This window comes from Hemitrygon akajei, chromosome 7 (genome assembly GCF_048418815.1).
Source record: "Hemitrygon akajei chromosome 7, sHemAka1.3, whole genome shotgun sequence".
Lineage (NCBI taxonomy): Eukaryota > Metazoa > Chordata > Chondrichthyes > Myliobatiformes > Dasyatidae > Hemitrygon > Hemitrygon akajei.
In genome coordinates this window covers 98,450,171-98,468,001 of record NC_133130.1, presented here as the reverse complement: position 1 = coordinate 98,468,001, position 17,831 = coordinate 98,450,171, and the positions used below count along the sequence as shown (strand labels likewise).

The following is a 17,831-nucleotide window of genomic DNA, read 5'->3' as shown; positions in this document are numbered from 1 at the left end:
GGCAGGTAGGTGGAGATGAGTCCATGGCCAGATCAGCCATGGTCTTATTTAATTCTGGAGCAGGCTCAACAGGCCAGATGGCCTGCTCCTGCTCCTATTTCTTTATGTTCTTGTGTAAATTGGTGCTGGTGAATAGATGAAGGCGAGCTGGCTGGTGGCCATGCGAGGGTGGAGGTAGATTTGGGAAGGCAGAGAGGTTACTCTTTCTCTGTGTATGTGGGCCTGGTCCTGCCTGATGTGTGTCACTAGCGGCAGCAGATCATGGTGCTGAGAACTGTGCTGAAGTCTGTTTTGGTATGTAACCTGTGGTAGAGCACCCTAATGTAGTCGACATTTTAATGACAAACCAGAGCATTTTGTCTCAGGTTCACAACAATGGATAATTGCCAGATTGGTTTCAAGTCGTATAACTCGTAGTGTTGATGAATTGGGGCAGTGAATCACTGAAGGTATTCTTTTATTCCTTCCTTTGATAAGCGCTTGGTCATCAGTCCGAATCTCTCTAGTTGGCTTGCTGTCAGATATTTCATAGGAGAGTATTGAACCCTTTGAACAGAACTAAGGTTAGTCTGCACCAAGCTGAAATGCTTTTACGGTACGGTGTAAAATCAGGGCTCAAATTCAGCTGCAAATTTTGTGGAGACTGTAGTTGATGTTGGGGAATGTGTTCCGAACAGCATTCCCAGTTGACTATCTTCTATTAACTTCACTTATCAGGCTGCTGTACTCTGCTGAATTTAATCCAGGGAAGGTTGCCCCTCTCCCCCCGCCCCCTCCGATCTGTCGTGGGGAATGAGCTAAATTATACTTTAATTTGGTTTTGGCTTTGTTGCTATAAAATGGCGTTGCATTTCAGGATATATTTTGTTTTACATCGGTCACTTTACTGACACTGTGCTGGGTGTGATGCCTCTCTTACGCTAAAGGGGGAGTATGTTTGCACAGCCGAACATCTGGCTGACAGCTGTGCAACAGATGGTGCCAAATAGAAAAAAAACACAACTGCTTAATCAGCACTGGAAAAGCTGAAGAACGCCTTCTGGGGATGGAACAGCCAAAAAGATCCTGTTTGGATGAAGACAAGGGAACAGTCTAGGAATTCAGCTGATCACGTGACTTGCCTCCGTCTGGAAGTCTACTGGCAGAGCTACTCTGCAAGTCGCATGCCATCCCACCACCTCTATCCCTGTCATGCAAGCTATGTTTGCCCCCAGGTATTTAGTCAGTTGCTTTTTACAGGTTACTCTTGAGTTTGATCAGCAGCTTTCCCTGGGAGTGGATTCTGTGCAGTTTAAGGATGGTGCAACTCCTGCACTTTCCAATTGACAGGATATTGATACAGGATATTGGTACTGCTGACTCAGCTGAGGAGAAAATTGCTTCTTTTTTAAGACCGTTTTTTTTGTGGGGTTAAATGTTTGGGAAAACAAGCAAATAAGTATTTGAATAGGAAGCAGGAGTAGGCCATTCAGCCCCTCGAACCGGCCTAACGAATCAATTAGATCTTGGCTGATATAACTGCAGTCTTAACTCCTTGCACCCATCTATCTGCGCTAACTTATCACTTCCTTGCTCAGAGTTTCTAACCAGTTTTGCCCAATATTACACCACACCACTATTGCTACTATTACCACCTTCCTAAACTGTAGAATGCATTACCTAATACTACCTATAAGGCTTGCAGACTCAGTTGATGCTTTAAAACGCCAGGTCAAATCCTATTTATTAGCCTGGCTTTTAACTAACATCTTTGTCTTTTTGTCATGTTTGCACTTTATTCCATTGTAAGGTACTTTGAAACCCATCTGTATGAAAAGTGTCCTATAAATAAGTTATTATTGTTAATTATATTTTTGATTCTCAGCTCGAGCTGGTAAGGGCATAGCCAAGCACACACTTCTCAATTGCTAGGAACTTTCGGACTATTCTTGCAGTGTTTAGTATTGCGGCTTTCCAAAGATTTACTTAAGTAATTGAGTGTAGGCTTAATTAATGTTATTGTGTAGTGACTTTGGGATGATACCAGTTGTAGGTATTACTATTGAGACAATGTATACCCTGTTCACATTCCATAATCTTTCAATTTCCTCTTTTAATTCAGCATATTTCTGATGTTTTTCCACTTACTGGTTTTTGTATGTTATTTGTGTTTGGAATGAATATATCTACTAAGTAAGATGTCCTTGCTTGTTTATTCTGTAATATTACATCCAGACAGTTATTATGGATTGCCCTGCCTGTAATAGTGGATTGGTCATTAATATTTGTGGGACTCTAAAACTGGATCAGGCTTGTATTTAAAGTAAGGTTTGGTGTTTTTCATCAGTTTATTTTAAAGCAGAATTTTGTTGAATGACATTTGCCTGTGTAAGTAATCAGATTGAGTTAAACTGCTGCAGGATCCTATAATGTTTTGGAGTGCTTCTGGTTTCTCTTGGCATTTTCTGCATTTATGGTTTTTTATTATGTATTTTTGATAATATTTTGTGTTACCCACCTGGTCCTGTATTGCCACAAGGAGCCGTTCTGTTTCTGGGAAGAGGTCTCCAACTCTGAGCCAGGCGTTCGACACTACTCTGCTCAGATCGTGAGGATGTCTTCCATGGAGGGCATGCTCTTCCATTGCTTAGCCTTTTCTTCAATAGGGACAAATTCTTCATTTTTCTGGGTTGTGCTTTATTTTAAGTTTAGTGGTGTATATTTATTCATGTCCAAAGACATGCAGCTCTTTGATAGAAAAATAAATTGATTGAACTGTGCCCTACAAGGGTTGACTGACCGCCTGTTTTAAAACATGTGGTCCCTAATCTTCGATCTCCTGCAAGTAGAAACATTCTCTCTCCATTCACCTTATTGCAACCCCTCAGGATATTATGTTGAAGTTTTATAAGACGCTGGTGAGGTCTAAGTTGGAGAATTGTGTGCTGTTCTAGTCAACTACCTACAGGAAAGCTATCAATATGATCGAAAGAGTGCAGACAAAATTTACAAGGACATTGATGGGACTCAAGGACTTGCGTGACAGGGAAAGGTCGAATAGCTAGGACTTTATTCCCTGGAGCGGAGGAGAATGAGGGGAGATTTTGATAGAAGTATATAAAATTTTGAGGGGTATATGGTAAATACAAGCAGATTTTTCCCCCCCTCTGAGGCTGGATAAGACTAGAACTAGAGGTCATAGGTTAAGGAGGATAGATAAAATGTTTAAGGGGAACGTGAAGGAAAACTTCACTCAGAGCATGATGAGAGTATGGATCGAGCTGCCAGTGGAACTGGTAAATGCAGGTTTGATTTCAGTATTTAAGAGGAGTTTGTGTGAGGGAAGGGTATGGGGGTGAGGGCTATTGTTCAGGTGCTGGTGGATGGGATGAGGCAGAATAATAGTTAGGCATTGGCTAGATGGGCTGAAGGTCCTGTTTCTGTACTGTAGTACTCTATTACTGTACTCTATATTAGAGCACCTTAATGTAAAGGGCATCTCAATGGCAAAGACATAGCATTTTGTCTCTGGTCGCTGCATAGCCTCCAGCAGATGATTGATTGCCAGATTGGTTTCATGTCTTGCCACATTTTGTTTTTAGTGAACTAGACCAGTGAATTACTGAAGTTATTCCTTTATAACTTCCTTCAACGAGCACTTGGACACGGGTCCTAATCTCTCTATAGTTGGCTTGGTGTCAGATATTTCACAGGCTATAGGCTCCTGGTAGGCAGGGTGATTTTAGGTGGTTGGAAGGCTTTGTGTGACTGTAGCCTGGTACAAACCATCTACCCAAGATTGAATCTTGATTGCCGTGTCAGGCACTGCAAGTGCCACTTGTCCCACGGTAGGGTTCTCCCTTGCCTAGCATTAACCCTAAACCAATACCGAAAAAGGAGAAAGATTGAACAGGCCAGTTCATTACGCCTTGGAGTGTAGGAAGGGGCGTAGACAGATAGGGTGACTGCACCCATGGTGGGGAATCAAGAACTAGAGAGTATAGGTGTATGGTGATAATAGAGGGCATAGGTGTACAATGAAAGAGAAAGATTTTCAAATTATAGTGTGTATGTGGGATAAGCTGCCTGAGGAAATGGACAAGTCAGGTATAGTAGCGACATTTAAAAGATATCTGGAAAGGTACAGTACTGTATAAAACTTGGAGGCACTTAGGCACACTATCCGTATATAGGTCTTTTTGTACAGTACTGTATTTGTCAACATGGAGCAGAGAGTGAGTTTGTAAATCTGGCATAGTAAAGGATGTTAGGAGTGGTGAGGGTGGAGCACCATGGGAAGGGTGTGGCACAGGTGGCAGAGAAGGAGTGCCAGTGGCAGGGAGCTGGCACAGGTGCAGACGCATTCAGCCCTGGCACTCCAGGCAAGGTCATTTGATTCTAAACAATTGGTTTATTGATGACTACAAAACCTCTCTCTGGTGCTTCCCGCTCCCTCCTCTCTTCCCTTCCTTCCCCTTTTCCCAAGCATGATTACCCTCTCCCTGCCCCCTTCCCACTCTCAGCCCACAATAGAGATCCATATCAAAATCAGGTTTATCATCTCTCACGTATGTCATGCAATTTGTTTTTTCTTGTTGCAACAGTGCATTAAATTACTACAGCACCCTAACCGTATCTACCTATGCTTAAGACCTTTGCACGGTACAGTCTGCAGATAGAAAAGGTCCAGACTGAATGGGCATTTTGGTTGGTGTGGACTAGTTGGGCTGAAAGGCCTATTTCCGTGGTGGAGAACTCTAAGACTTTCGAACTCTCTCTTTATCCCAGCCTGGCAGAGATAGAAACAAGAGGGATTCAACAGATTCTGGATTTCCAACATAACACACACAAAATGCTGGAGGAACTTCAGCAGGTCAGGCGGCATCCATGGAGAGGAATAAACAGTGAACATTTTGGACCAGCTCCCTCTCAACCCTCTTGGCCATTTTGGTTCAAGAGTCCTGATGAAGGGTCTCGGCCCAAGACGTCAGTAGATGCTGCTGGACCTGCTGAAGTTCCTGCAGCATTTTGTGTGTGTTACTCTGGCAGGGAAACTGTATACTTCCCGCGTCTGGTGAAACGCAGCTTTTTGTAAGCTCTGAGCATTTGGCTGAACAAGCTCAGTAAATTCCTTTAAAAAAAGATTCTCAGTTTGGTGGAGACAGACCTTCGTCTTCACTGGCATTAGTTGAGTTTTATCTTTTGGAAACGTAAATGTTAACTGGTGCAGTACATACCCAGATATTCTCTACAGTGCCGGTCCTCCACTCCTTACAAATACCCTACTGGTGTTTGGCTGATACATTTGAACAAGCATTTCAGATGCCGGCAGGATGAATTCACCAGTTGCCGCAGGGCTGCAGATAACTTTTGCTGGGTGGTCAAGTTTCCCACTTGTGGACAGTGAACTACTCACAGGCACAGAATCAAGTTTGTTAATACTAATTTGTGTCAAGTTGCTTTGTGGTGGTGAGTGGTATAAGAAGGATTACTTAAAGTTGCAGTGAAAATATATAAATTGTGTAAAAGAGGAATGTATTGTGACTCGGTGGGGCAGCTGCTCTGCCCGTGACCACAAGAAGCCCAGAGAGTTGTGGGCACAGCCCAGAACATCATGAAAACCAGCCTCTCCTTCACGGGCTCTGTCAATACTCATCACAACCACCATAATGGAAGATCCCATCCCAGACATTCTCTCTTCACCCTGCTTCCATCTGGCAGAAGATACAAAAACCTGAAGCAGGGGTTCCCAACCTGAGGTCCATAGACCCCTTGCTTAATGGTGTGCATGGCCCCCCAGGCTCAAAGAGAGCTTCTGTCTGGCTATAAGGGTCCCTGGTACAATAAGATAGACTCTTGATTTTGCAATCCACTTAATCGTGACCTTGTGCTTTGCTGCCTGGCTTCACTGCACTCGGGATGAAGTAGTCAGTGGGATTCAACATTGGCTTGGTGCGAGAAAGCAGAGGGTAGTAGCAATAGATGCATTCTGCCCTCACTCGAGAGTTTTCCCCGTTTCTCTAGCTAGACAGACAGACAACTCCACCAGTCCCGGCATGTCTGTAGTTGAAGTTGTTTTTATTATTCGCCAGCGTGTTACCGTATGCAATGAGCCGGTGTAAAAAGACAGTACTTCAGCATTCTTATGAGAGGCAGATTCAAACACTGATCAAAACTCACTCGCCTTCCAACAAATTGCTCCTAATTAACTGAAGTGAAATGTACAATATATTATAATGGTATACTGTAAAATGGCCATCCTGATAGCTTAACAACATGATAAGCTGCAGCTCTGAACTTGCAAGTCGGTAGATCCAGTAATTAGAGATTAACAAACCACATCAGGAAAGACATAACAAGGTAATGGTGCCAAAAGGCCTGTATGCAAGATGCGAATTTTTTTTCACTATACAATTACAAACTAGTTTTCCGTCGAAAGGACTTCAGCAGGAAATTTTGACTTGCTTTGCCGGAGGCATGCTACGCTGCCAAGGTGTATGCAATGAAAAACCACCTGATACTGAATATATGTACTGGCTTCCACAGCAGAGTCAAATTGTCCAGAACCACACTGATTTGTTCACATCTGTGTCCTTCAGTTAGATGAACTTTGAACTTTGGAAATGTATCGCTTCCTCCCCCTTTTCGCCCACCACTTCTTGAGCTCATCCCCCCCCCCCCCAGCCCTCCCCTTCTCTAGCCCACCCCTCTTATGTCAGTAATCGTCCTTCATAGCGGAGGTCAGCTGTTCCCCATTTGCTCCCTACCGCTAACCGTGGAGCCCTGGGCCAGGTGCTCACAGGATCTGGGATCACCCTGAGTTAGGTAAGGTCAGGGATGGCAGGTGACTCTGACACATGGGTTTGTTACTGATTTCCGATCTGCGCACGGTCCCCTGTCACCAGAGTTAAATCTGAGATACCTGTTTTGTGCACAGCACGCTGCCACTGCCCCTGTGTTCTGACTATGGATTGGTCTGTTTCCCCAGTAATAGTTCCCGCTGACTCCTTGGATGGCCCTCTCTACATTCCCTTCAAGTCCCTGCTTTCCACGGTGGGCAGCATGGATTTCAGCGAGGGTGAGGCCCATCGGCTCATCGAGATCCTGATGGATAAGGCTGGCATTGTGCAGGACACCTGGCACACGGTAGGTAGGCTGTTGGTGCCAAGCATTGCGCTGAATTTGGATTTGACCCCGTCGTCATTGTGCTGTTGGGGTGCGGCGGGGGTGGAGTCACAAAATGAAGGCTGCTGAGCTGCTCGACCCTCTGCGGTTACTGATCTGTACGGAATAACAAGCCCAGTGTGGGGAAGCTTTGGCGGGCTGGGATTGTTGTTCTTGGGGTGGATGCAGACCATTCCTGCTTCCACCTCTCGGAGATTTTTTGGGGGCTGACCTTGAGGGAGGAGGGGTACCATTTCTTTCCCCATCAGGTGCCCACTTCAAGGGCAAGTGAATCGTTCCAATGTTTCCATGTGATAGAAATCAGTGCAGAATATGAGACACATTCTGATTAAAAGCAAATCTGCAGATGCTGGAAATCTAAGTGACACACACAAAATGCTGGAGGAACTCAGCAGCCCAGGCAGCATCCTTGGAAAAAGAGTACAGTCGACATTTTGTCCTGCTGAGGGGTCTTGACCTGAAACGTCGACTGTACTCTTTTCCATAGATGTGGCCCGGCGTGCTGAGTTCCTCCAGCATTTTCTGATTAAACAAGTGACTTGTGTATTTCCTGCTACGGCGTGTCTTTGCAGAGGGTTTCTCATCTAGTGAAGTTTTGAAGTGTCCTCTGCATTGTCTTCGCTCTTCAAGCTCCCCGGTTAATATTGTGTCCAATGACCAGGTCGTGTGGGTTGGGGATTAATTATTGTCCTTGAACACCATCAGGAGCTCATCAAAATAGTGCCATGAAATTGTTTCCATCTGAAAGGGAGTTCGGGGTTGGGCTTACCATTTCATAAGAAAGACAGTAACTCTAACTCTCTTTCAGAAAGTCCTGGGCTGTATGTTCAGGTTTATGAAGTGGGGTTTGAACTCATGAACTCTCCTAGCGGATGAGGCATTGGTCAAACCACACTTGGGGTATTATGAGCAGCTTTGGGCCCCATGTCTAAGAAAGGATGTGCTTTCATTGGAGAAGGATCCCGGGAATAAAGGACTAATGTATGAGGAGCATTTGGCTCTGGGCCTGTACTTGCTGGCGTTTAGAAGAATGAGAGAGTATCTCATTGACACCCGTTGAATATTGAAAGACCTAGATAGAGTAGATGTGGAGAGGATATTTCCTACAGTGGGGAGGTCTAGGACCAGAGGGCACAACCTCAGAATACAAAGACTTTCCTTTAGAACACAAATGAACAGAATGAGGAAAATGGTGAATCTGTGGAATTAATTGGCACAAACAAATGTGGAGGCCAAGTTATTGGGTATATTTAAAGCAGAAATTGGTTGGATTCTTGATTAGTAAGGGTGTCAATGGTTATGGAGAGAAGGCAGAAGAATAGGGTTGAGAGGGATAATGGATCAGTCATGATGGAATGACAGAGTAAACTCGATGGGCTGAATGGCCTAATTCTGCTCCAGTGTATTATGGTCATGATCAGCTGACTTGAAAATGAGGGGCTACAATCAAGGCAGGATTGAAATAACAAGGACCATTGTCATACCTAGAATTAGGGGGCATAGTTTCGGAATAAGGGGGGCCCACTTCAGCCGACAATGAGAAATTACCTTTGAGCTTGTGAATGTTTTTTGGGTTATCTTCCTCAAACTGTAGAGGTGGATTGATTGAAGGTAGTCAAGGCAAAAACTGCAAAGGTATCAGGAGTATGGGGATAGAGGGGAAAGTGGTGTTGAGGCCAGGAATGAAACGGCCATGATCTTATGGAAAGACAGAGTGGGCTTGAGGTCCAAAAGGCCTACTGCTTTCCCCATTTTTCCATATCCTTCGGCGCTCCTGTACGGAACATTGGAGTATCTTGACAACTGGTTACCCTGTTAATAAGTACACCTGCGGTCAGACTATCTCAGTACCAGTGGCACTGCTGAAGTCCCTGACACGCGAGTGAATATAGTATGTCATAACTGTGCAGTCTCTGCGATGTGTGCTTGACCTAACTCTTGTTTCGCGGCTCCCAGGCCACTCAGAAAGGGGATCCGGTGACGGCCCTGAGGCGGCAGCTGGAAGAGAAGGAGAAACAGCTGGTGGCCGAACAGGAGGACTCCAGTGCAGTCAAAAGCAAACTCCGGGAGGTCAGCAAGGTAAGCCTGCGGGTCTCCCCAAGGACCCGTCACCAGCGTGCTGAGTCCAGGCAAGCCCCCAGTGCCCTCTGCCACTTGGGAATGTTTATTGTCAATTGCACTAACTTAAGGTCTGATTTAGTTTTTTTTAAAAAACACCTACTTTGGTAGCATTTCTCCTAATGGATGTTTAAATTCTGCAGCTTCCCATTTTTTTTTCTCTTCCTTGCTCTCTTGCATGTGCTCTCGTTTGAATTTAATTCAGGAAAACAGCTCGGTAACTGGTCCTTCCGGCCCAATGAGGCTGCACTGCCCAACTACGTCTGGGTGACCAATCAACCGACTAATTTTGTATGTGTTTGGAATGTGGGAGGAAACCGGAGCACCCAGATGAAACCCACATAGTCACAGGGCACAGACCTGGATATAATCTGTAAGGAAACATGTATCGTCTCCTCACAGGTTGCAGTCAGTGGCCTCTTTATTAGATACTTCCTAAACCTAATAAAGTGGCTACTGAGTGCATGTTTGCTGTCTCCTGTTGCTGTAGCCCATTCACTTCAAGTTTTGACTTGCTGTGCATTGCTGCACACCCCTGTTGTAACGTGTGGTTATTTGAGTTACTGTCGCCTTCCTGACAGCTTGAACCTGTCTGGCCATTCTCCTCTGACAGCTGTCATTATTAACAAGGAGTTTTCACCCACAGACTGTTGCTCACTGGATGTTTTTTGCTTTTCACGCCACTCTCTATCAACTCTAGAGACTGTTGTGCGCTAACATCCCAGGAGAGCAGCAGTTTCTGAGATACTCAAACCACCCCATCTAACACCAACAATCATTCCTTGGTCAAAGTCACTTGGGTCACATTCCTTCCCCGTTCTGATGTTTGCTCTGAACAACAATTGAACCTCCCGACTGTCTGCACTGAGTTGCTGCCACACTGTCTGATTAGATATTTGCATTGATGAGCAGGTGTACCTAATAAAGTGGCCTCTGAGTGCAGATGTGTTTTCCTTTTGCCTTCACTCCTCTCCCCCTCTGCACCTCCTCGCTCTTTTTCTCTCCCATCTCTTTATGGAAAACTACTTGCTCTACTAAGGGAAGCATTTTTAAAATTAATTCGTTACACTCAACACAGATGCCCCCAGAGTACAATTTAAAATCTTCCTTTCACGTTCTGGATGAGAGAGAGTTTGTGTATGTGTGTGTGTGTGTGAGAGAGAGGAGAGCTCCAGGCAACGGATTGGCAGTGTCTGCCTTCCATTAATGTCTGTGCCCTTGCGTTCCCATCAGGAGCTTGCAGCTGAGAAGGCCAAAGCGTGTGCCAACGAGAACAAGCTTAAGGAGCAGCTGACGATGAGGGAGGAGGAGCTGAACGCCGTGCAGACCCGCATGCAGGCTAGCTATCAGGACCACGTGGCTGAGACCCAGAAGCTGCAGGCCAAGGTACTACCCCTCATCCCAGCTCCCCGCACACCCCCCCCCCCCCCACCACACCACCACCACCCTACCACCACCCTGTCTGCACACTCCAGCTACAGTCAGGATAGGGCCTAGCATTTAGAAGAACGAGGTGGCCTAGACATAGTGGACGTGGAGAGCATCTTTCCTAAAGCGAGGGAATTTAGGACCAGCGGTCACAGCCTCAATACAAGGGCGTCCCTTTAGGACAGAGATGAGGAGAAATTACTTAAGTCAGAGGGTGGTAAATCTGTGGAATTCATTGCCACCGATGGCTGTGGAGGCCAAGTCATTGGGTATATTTAAAGAGGAGGTTGATGGATTCTTGATTAGTCAGGGCGGCAAAGGTCATGGGGAGAGGGGCAGGAGAATGGGGTTGAGAGAGGTAGTAAATAAGCCATGATAGAATGGCGGAGTAGACTCGATGGGCTGAATGGCCTAATTTTACTCCTATATCTTTTAGTCTTATTGCCTTGTGTTATATCACAGCCACTGCTTGAGTGGTGGGAGGAGATGCTTTCTGACATCAGCGTCCACTGGAGCCAACCAGCGAGCTAGGGAACCACAAATGGCGCCTGGTGGCCAGTTTATTTTGCGTTTCCAGCCGGGTTGTTTGGCCTTTTAGCTCATCGTGACGCCACGGGCCTGCGCATATAAAGAGGACAAAAACTTCTAATCCATATGGGTGAGCATGGTGTGGAGCTTTCCCAGTTCTGCCATGGTCAGGCGATCGTTCAGAATTGTTAGCCTCCCATCGGAGGCAGTACAGAATCACCCATCCTCCCTTCGCACCAGCAGTAGAGCTCAAAGGGAGCCACAACTACGCAGGGGATAGAATGAATTATAAGGGAAGCATTCATGCTCAGGACGTGCTCACACTGCAAGTGTCGCCCACTTCCGTTTACAGGTGTGACTGGGTGGTCAGAGTTTAAATGCAGAGGGCCGTAGTTGTGTGCTCACATTTGTTTCACTGGAGTAACCTGATACGATGGAGCCCAGGTGTCGGTCGCTGCCTTTTAGCCATGGGGCAGAGTGCTATTCATGCCTCCAAGGCTTTGATTATTCAAACTCCGTGATTGGTGTCACACTCTGCATGTTCCTAGGTTTTGAAGAGCTATTGCTGTCTGGTTGGCTGTCCTTCCGGACAGTAATGTGGACAGTTCCACTCCACTGTCTTCCACTGGGAGTGATGCACGTCACTGGTGAGGAGATTTGCTTTGAGAGAGATCAAGGGGAATGAGGAACAAGGCTGTTCAACCCTCTAGCCCTGCTGGATCCACCTTATCCCCCATCTAATTTCCATTTCTTTCTCTAACCTTGGTTAACTAATGTGTTTCAATCCTGGGTTTTGCCTTAACTCTCCCCACCCCCTGGTCAGGGTAAAAGGCAGGGTAAATCTGACAGTGACACCACCCTGCCTCCCAACCATATTAGCTGGTTGGTCACATTCCTGGAGAGCAGCTGGGAAGAGTTCAGAGAGGTCCCATCTTCTGTCTGGTCACTCTCTTGGTGTGGGACAGTGTGTGACGTGGAGCAATAAATCTTGGAGATTGCAGGAAAAAAATACTAGATGTTTAAGTTCATCTCCACCCCATCCCGTCTAAATACTAATAGTCTGATTATTTTGTTGTACCTCTCTCCTTCCTCTATTATTGCCCTTATCCCTTTACTTTTCCCCTCCCCATCCCACTTCCCACACCATGGGTTCTTGCCTCCCTCATGATCCCTTACAGCTGGGCCACAACTGGAGCCAGCAAAGCCTCCTTCATGATTTCCACTGCCACTGTGTGCTCAGTCGACCTTGAGGGAGAACTCTGGTGGGACGAGACAAACTTGTGGCTGGACTTTCTGTTCCAAAGGGTAAGACATGACTGCAAGACAAGCCCCCACGAGGACATCCTGCCAAAGAGCATGGCTTTTCTTAGCTGACCAATAAGGTGTAAGGAGCACTTATTATCAGCGACTTGCGTTTCTGTGGCAGGCTGGAAGTTACTTTGCTGCCACTTTAAAGCAGTCGGTAGCATCAAATAAGGTTCATCAATCAGTGTTGTTCAGTTTCCTCAGACAATGCTGTGTTTGTGCTGAGAGTGTTGGTTCCGTTATGGCGTTCTCTGGTTTTCTGGGTCAGTATGTTGAGAAACGAGGGGGGAACAAGTCTACCAAAGTCTTTTATAAATCTGCCGATTCCCATGGCTATCCTGACTGTAGCGCTTCCGACTTTGTTTGCTGTAAAAATGCTATTCCCTTTTCTAGGTTCCTTTGTCTCTGCCACATCTGTTCTCAGGATGAGGCTTTCCGTACCAGGGCACCAGAGGTCTCCTCTTTCACCAGGATTTCCTTTCTTCACCATTGATGCTGCCCTCACCCGCATCTCCTCGATTTCCAAGACATCTGCGCTCACCCTATCTTCCCGCTGCCTCAACAGGGGTAGAGTTCCTCTTGTCATCACCTACCACTCATGTGAGCCTCCGCATCCAACACATCATCCTCTGCAACTTCTGCCATCTCCAAAGGGATCCTACCACTAAACACATCTTTCCACCCCACTACTTTTCACTTTCCACGGGGATTGATTGCCCTCCCCTTGATTCCTTTGTCCCTTCCCACTAATCTCCCCCCGGCACATATTCTTGCAAGCAAGGTGAATACTACACTTGCCCATTTGCCTCCTCCCTCACCTCCATTCAGGGCCCCAAACAGTCCTTCCAGGTGAGTCAACACTTCACCTGCGAATATTTTTAGGTCGTCTTATTGAATCCGGTGCTCCTGATGCAGCCTCGTCTACACTGGTGAGACACGACATAAATTGGGGGGGGACTGCTTTGTCGAGCATCTCTGCTCCAGCCACCAAAAGTGGAATTTCCCAGTGGCCCACCATTTTAATTTCTATCCTCATTCCTGTTTGGACATATCGGTCCATGACCTCTATTTTTTTCTGCCACTCTGAGGGTGGAGGAGCAACGCACTCATATTCCTTCTTGGTAGCCTCTGACCTGATGGCACAAATTTTGATTTCTCCTTGTAATTTTTTCTCTACTTTTGTTTTTCTATTCACTTCCCCTCTTCTATTCCCTACTCTAGCTTCTTGTCTCTTCTCCTTATCTGCCTATCACCTTCCCCTGGTGATTCTCGTCCATCCCCGTCTCCTATGGTCCACTCTCTTCTCCTGTCAGATTCCTTCTTCTCCAGCCCTTTACCTTGCCCACCCACCTGGCTTCTTCCAGCTGGACTTCCTTCCCGTCCTCTCACTTTTTTGTTCTGGCTTCTTCCAGTCCTGATGAAGGGACTTGGTCTGAAGACTTTAACTGTTGATTCACTTCCATAGATGCTGCCTGACCTGCTGCATTTTGTGTGTGTTGTATCTTAAATCTTGAGCGAGGGGAGATTTGATAGAGGTATACAAAATTCTGAGGTGTATAGATAGGGTAAATTTGAGCAGGCTTTTTCCACTGAGGTTGGATGAGATTAGAGCTAGAGGTCAAGGGTGAAATGTTTAAGAGGAGTATCTTCACTCAGAGGATGGTGAGAGTGTGGAACGAGCAGCCAGCGGAAGTGGTGGACGCGGGTTCAATTTCAGCATTTAAGGGAAATTTGGATAGATACGTGGATGGGAGCAGAAGGGCCTATTTCTGTGCTGTAGTGACTCTACGATGAGCAAGGGTAAATTCATCATCTGCTGATCAAGGACTCTTTGGGGAAGAGTGATCATAACCTGATTGTAACTGAAACTGGTTTAGTTCGAACTGAAACCAGGTTCTTAAATTTGAATAAAGTAAGCTGCAAAGACTGGAGACATAGATTTGGCTATGGTAGGCTGGGAAACTACATTAAAAGGTATTAACAGTGAACAAGCAAACATTTCAAAAAATCTATACAGTCGGCTCTCCTTATCCGTGGGGGATTGGTTCCGGGATCCCTCGCGGATACCAAAAATCGCGGATGCTGAAGTCCCTTATTCAACCTGTCTCAATGCGGTGGACCTTAGGACCCAGCAGAACCCCAGACCTTATTTAACCCTTCTCAGAGCAGTGGACATTAGGACATGGCGGCAGAGGTCTGAATCCACAGTGTTTCTGTTCATGAAAACAATCATGATCACAATTGAAAATAAAGTGCAAATAATAAAGCGATCAGAAAGAGGTGAAACACTATCGGTCATTAGAAAAGTGTTAGGCTCTGTCGCTCAACGATCGGAACAATTTTAAAGGATAAAGTGAGAAAGGCCCTGCCCTGATGAAAGCTACAATTATTACTAAGCAACGCAGTGGTTTAATTATTGGGTTTTGGGGTTTTGAGTTTTTGATCCACCACATCAATCCGGCAAGGATGGAGAGCGCGCTCGGAAGTGGTCTGTCACTGGATCGAACTCGGGAATTTCCATTCCTGAGCCCAGTGCTGAAACATACGTTCCTAAGTGTTTTATATGCATAGAAAGGTAAAATATATACTATATACTAAGACAAATGTTTGACTAACTGATGCTAAATAATACCGGATGTACTTGTTCCGACTTACTTCTGATTTTTTTCAATCCCGATCTAAGATAACCCACATACATCCTCCCGTACAGTTTAAATCATCTCTAGATTACTTATAATACCTAATACAATGTAAATGCTATGTAAAATAGTTGTTATACTGCATTGTTTAGGGAATAATGACAAGAAAAAAAGTCTGTACATGCTCGAACAACAAGTGCTGGAAGAGCACTTCCGGGTTTTCTCGATTCACAGTTGGTTGAATTTGCGATGCGGAACTCGCGGATAAGGAGGGCCGACTGTATATCCTCTTCAATTTAAAAAATAAGAACCAGCAATAGAAAAAGCCCTGGCTATCAAGTGTCACAAATCAGCGACAATGAATATATAACTGAGACAGGTTTTTTATAACAAATAAACATTTATTAAACACTGGTTTAAAAAACCCCCGAAAGTAAACAAACAACTAACTTAACCGGAAGTCAGCTGCAGTACAGCAGCTTGAACAGTTCTTAAAGCGAGAATGCGAAGGTCCAAAGTTTTACACAGTCATTTAAAAGGAGGGACTTCTTGAAAGGTGTAAAATTCTCTTTCGTCGCATTACTGCTGATCCCAGCTGCAGTTTGCTTTTCCTGGAGGATTTACAATCGAAGAAAATAAACGGCTTAAAAAGGCACTGACCTTTCTTTGGCGAAACTTTGTATCCAACTCATTGCTCTTTTTTGGAAAAGCAGGAATTATCACAGACACAAGTTACTACTTCCTCATGCAAAGATTAAACAAAGGTCGAATCTGTTTCACCGTCAACATTAACTTTCCAAATCCTTCAGTATGTCCGAACTCCGACGAATCTTCACTCTCCACCGACTTTACTGGCAGTATTGTAGCGAAACTGTCGGCGATCACCTTTGAGACTTAAGGCAGAAAATAAAGCTCCACTTTAAAATAAACCTGCGTCATAACATTGGAATACGCAGCAACGTGGAATTGCTAGTGAAATCATCCACCGACTGCCCTGCGCCACAGGGAGGGGTTCTCCTTTTATACCCTGTTGGAAAAAAAAACTCACATGACCTCTCACTGGTGGGAAAATGGCGTCACTCCCCCATCACAAGACCATTACCTCATCTCCAGTACAGCCTCAATTGCATCACGGTCATGTGACAGGTACAAGATACCCACAAGTACATAACATAAGAGAAAGCAAAATGCTGTTAGATCAAGAATATGTACATATTAGTAAGTTAACTGACACCTAGTGTAAAGGTGAGTGCAAGAATCTTGAGACATATGGGTTGTGTAAATGGATGGTTGAAGGTTGTCATGGACCCAGTGGGCCTAACAGCTGGCTTCTGTGCTGTATGACCTGGGTACTTAGCTTTCAAAGGAGTACAGGTTTCCCCCACAATCCGAAGGTAGAGCATTCCTATGAAACCATTCGTAATCCAAAATGTCGTAAAGCGAAGAAGCAATTACCATTAATTTATATGGGGAAAATTTTTGAGCGTTCCCAGACCCCCAAAAAATAACCTACCAAATCAAAGCAAACAACTCATAAAACCTAAAATAACACGAACATATAGTAAAAGCAGGAATGATCTGATAAATTTACACCCTATATAAAGTAGAAATATTGTAGGTACGGTGTATTTTCACTTATCAAACTCAGGAAGGCAGCGAGCCAAAATCGATTTGGAGAAAAAAAATAGGCACGTACACGCATACATAGGCACGTACACGCATACATAGGCACGTACACGCATGTGCAAACAACTGCCTGCACAAGGCTTCACTGTCATTGTAGTCTTTCTCAGGGTAAACACACGTATAAAGCGGGTGTCTTTTCCTCGTAAAAGTGAAAATCCTCTTTGATTAACGAAAACAGGTACTAATATAAGTCTTTCGTAACAGCAAGTTGTCACAAAGTGAACGTTTGAAAAACGGGGGCCACCTGTAGTTGGCCTTGTGCAAGGGGACCAAAGCAAACCTGCAGGGCTACAGGCAGGAGCGCTGTGAGGAGCCTGAGTTGTATTGATGAATAGCAGTACCTCCGGGAAATATGCAGGTCAAGTGTCCAAGGTACAGCAAGCAGTGAAGAAAGCTAATGGCATGCTGGCTTTTATAACAAGAGGAATTGAGTATAGGAGTAAAGAGGTCCTTCTGCAGCTGTACAGGGCCCTGGTGAGACTCCACCTGGAGTATTGTGTGCAGGTTTGGTCTCCGAATTTGAGGAAGGACATTCTTGCTATTGAGGGAGTGCAGCGTAGGTTCACAAGATTAATTCCCAGAATGGCGGGACTGTCATATGTTGAAAGATTTGAGCAACTAGGCTTGTATACTCTGGAATTTAGAAGGATGAGAGGGGATCTGATTGAAACATATAAGATTATTAAGGGATTGGACACACTGGAGGCAGGAAGCATGTTACCGCTGATGGGGGAAGTCCAGAACTAGAGGCCACAGTTTAAGAATAAGGGGTAGGCCATTTAGAACTGAGATGCGGAAAAACTTTTTCACCCAGAGAGTGGTGGATATGTGGAATGCTCTGCCCCAGAAGGCAGTGGAGGCCAAGTCTCTGGATGCATTCAAGAGAGAGTTAGATAGAGCTCTTATAGATAGCGGGGTCAAGGGATATGGGGAGAGGGCAGGAACGGGGTACTGATTGTGTAT

The 17,831-nt window shown here is 45.3% G+C and overlaps 1 protein-coding gene across 3 annotated transcripts in view; it reads left to right on the top strand.

Moving 5' to 3' along the window:
* The window catches only part of LOC140730726 (ribosome-binding protein 1-like), a 155,005-nt gene that overhangs the window by 63,019 nt on the left and 74,155 nt on the right, over positions 1-17,831 (top strand). For all 3 annotated transcript variants that reach the window (XM_073051547.1, XM_073051544.1, XM_073051545.1), the window contains exons 3-5: positions 6,968-7,125; positions 9,121-9,243; positions 10,516-10,668. In XM_073051547.1, the coding sequence (XP_072907648.1) occupies positions 6,968-7,125; positions 9,121-9,243; positions 10,516-10,668 (434 nt within the window). The remainder of the gene's footprint in view (positions 1-6,967; positions 7,126-9,120; positions 9,244-10,515; positions 10,669-17,831) is intronic.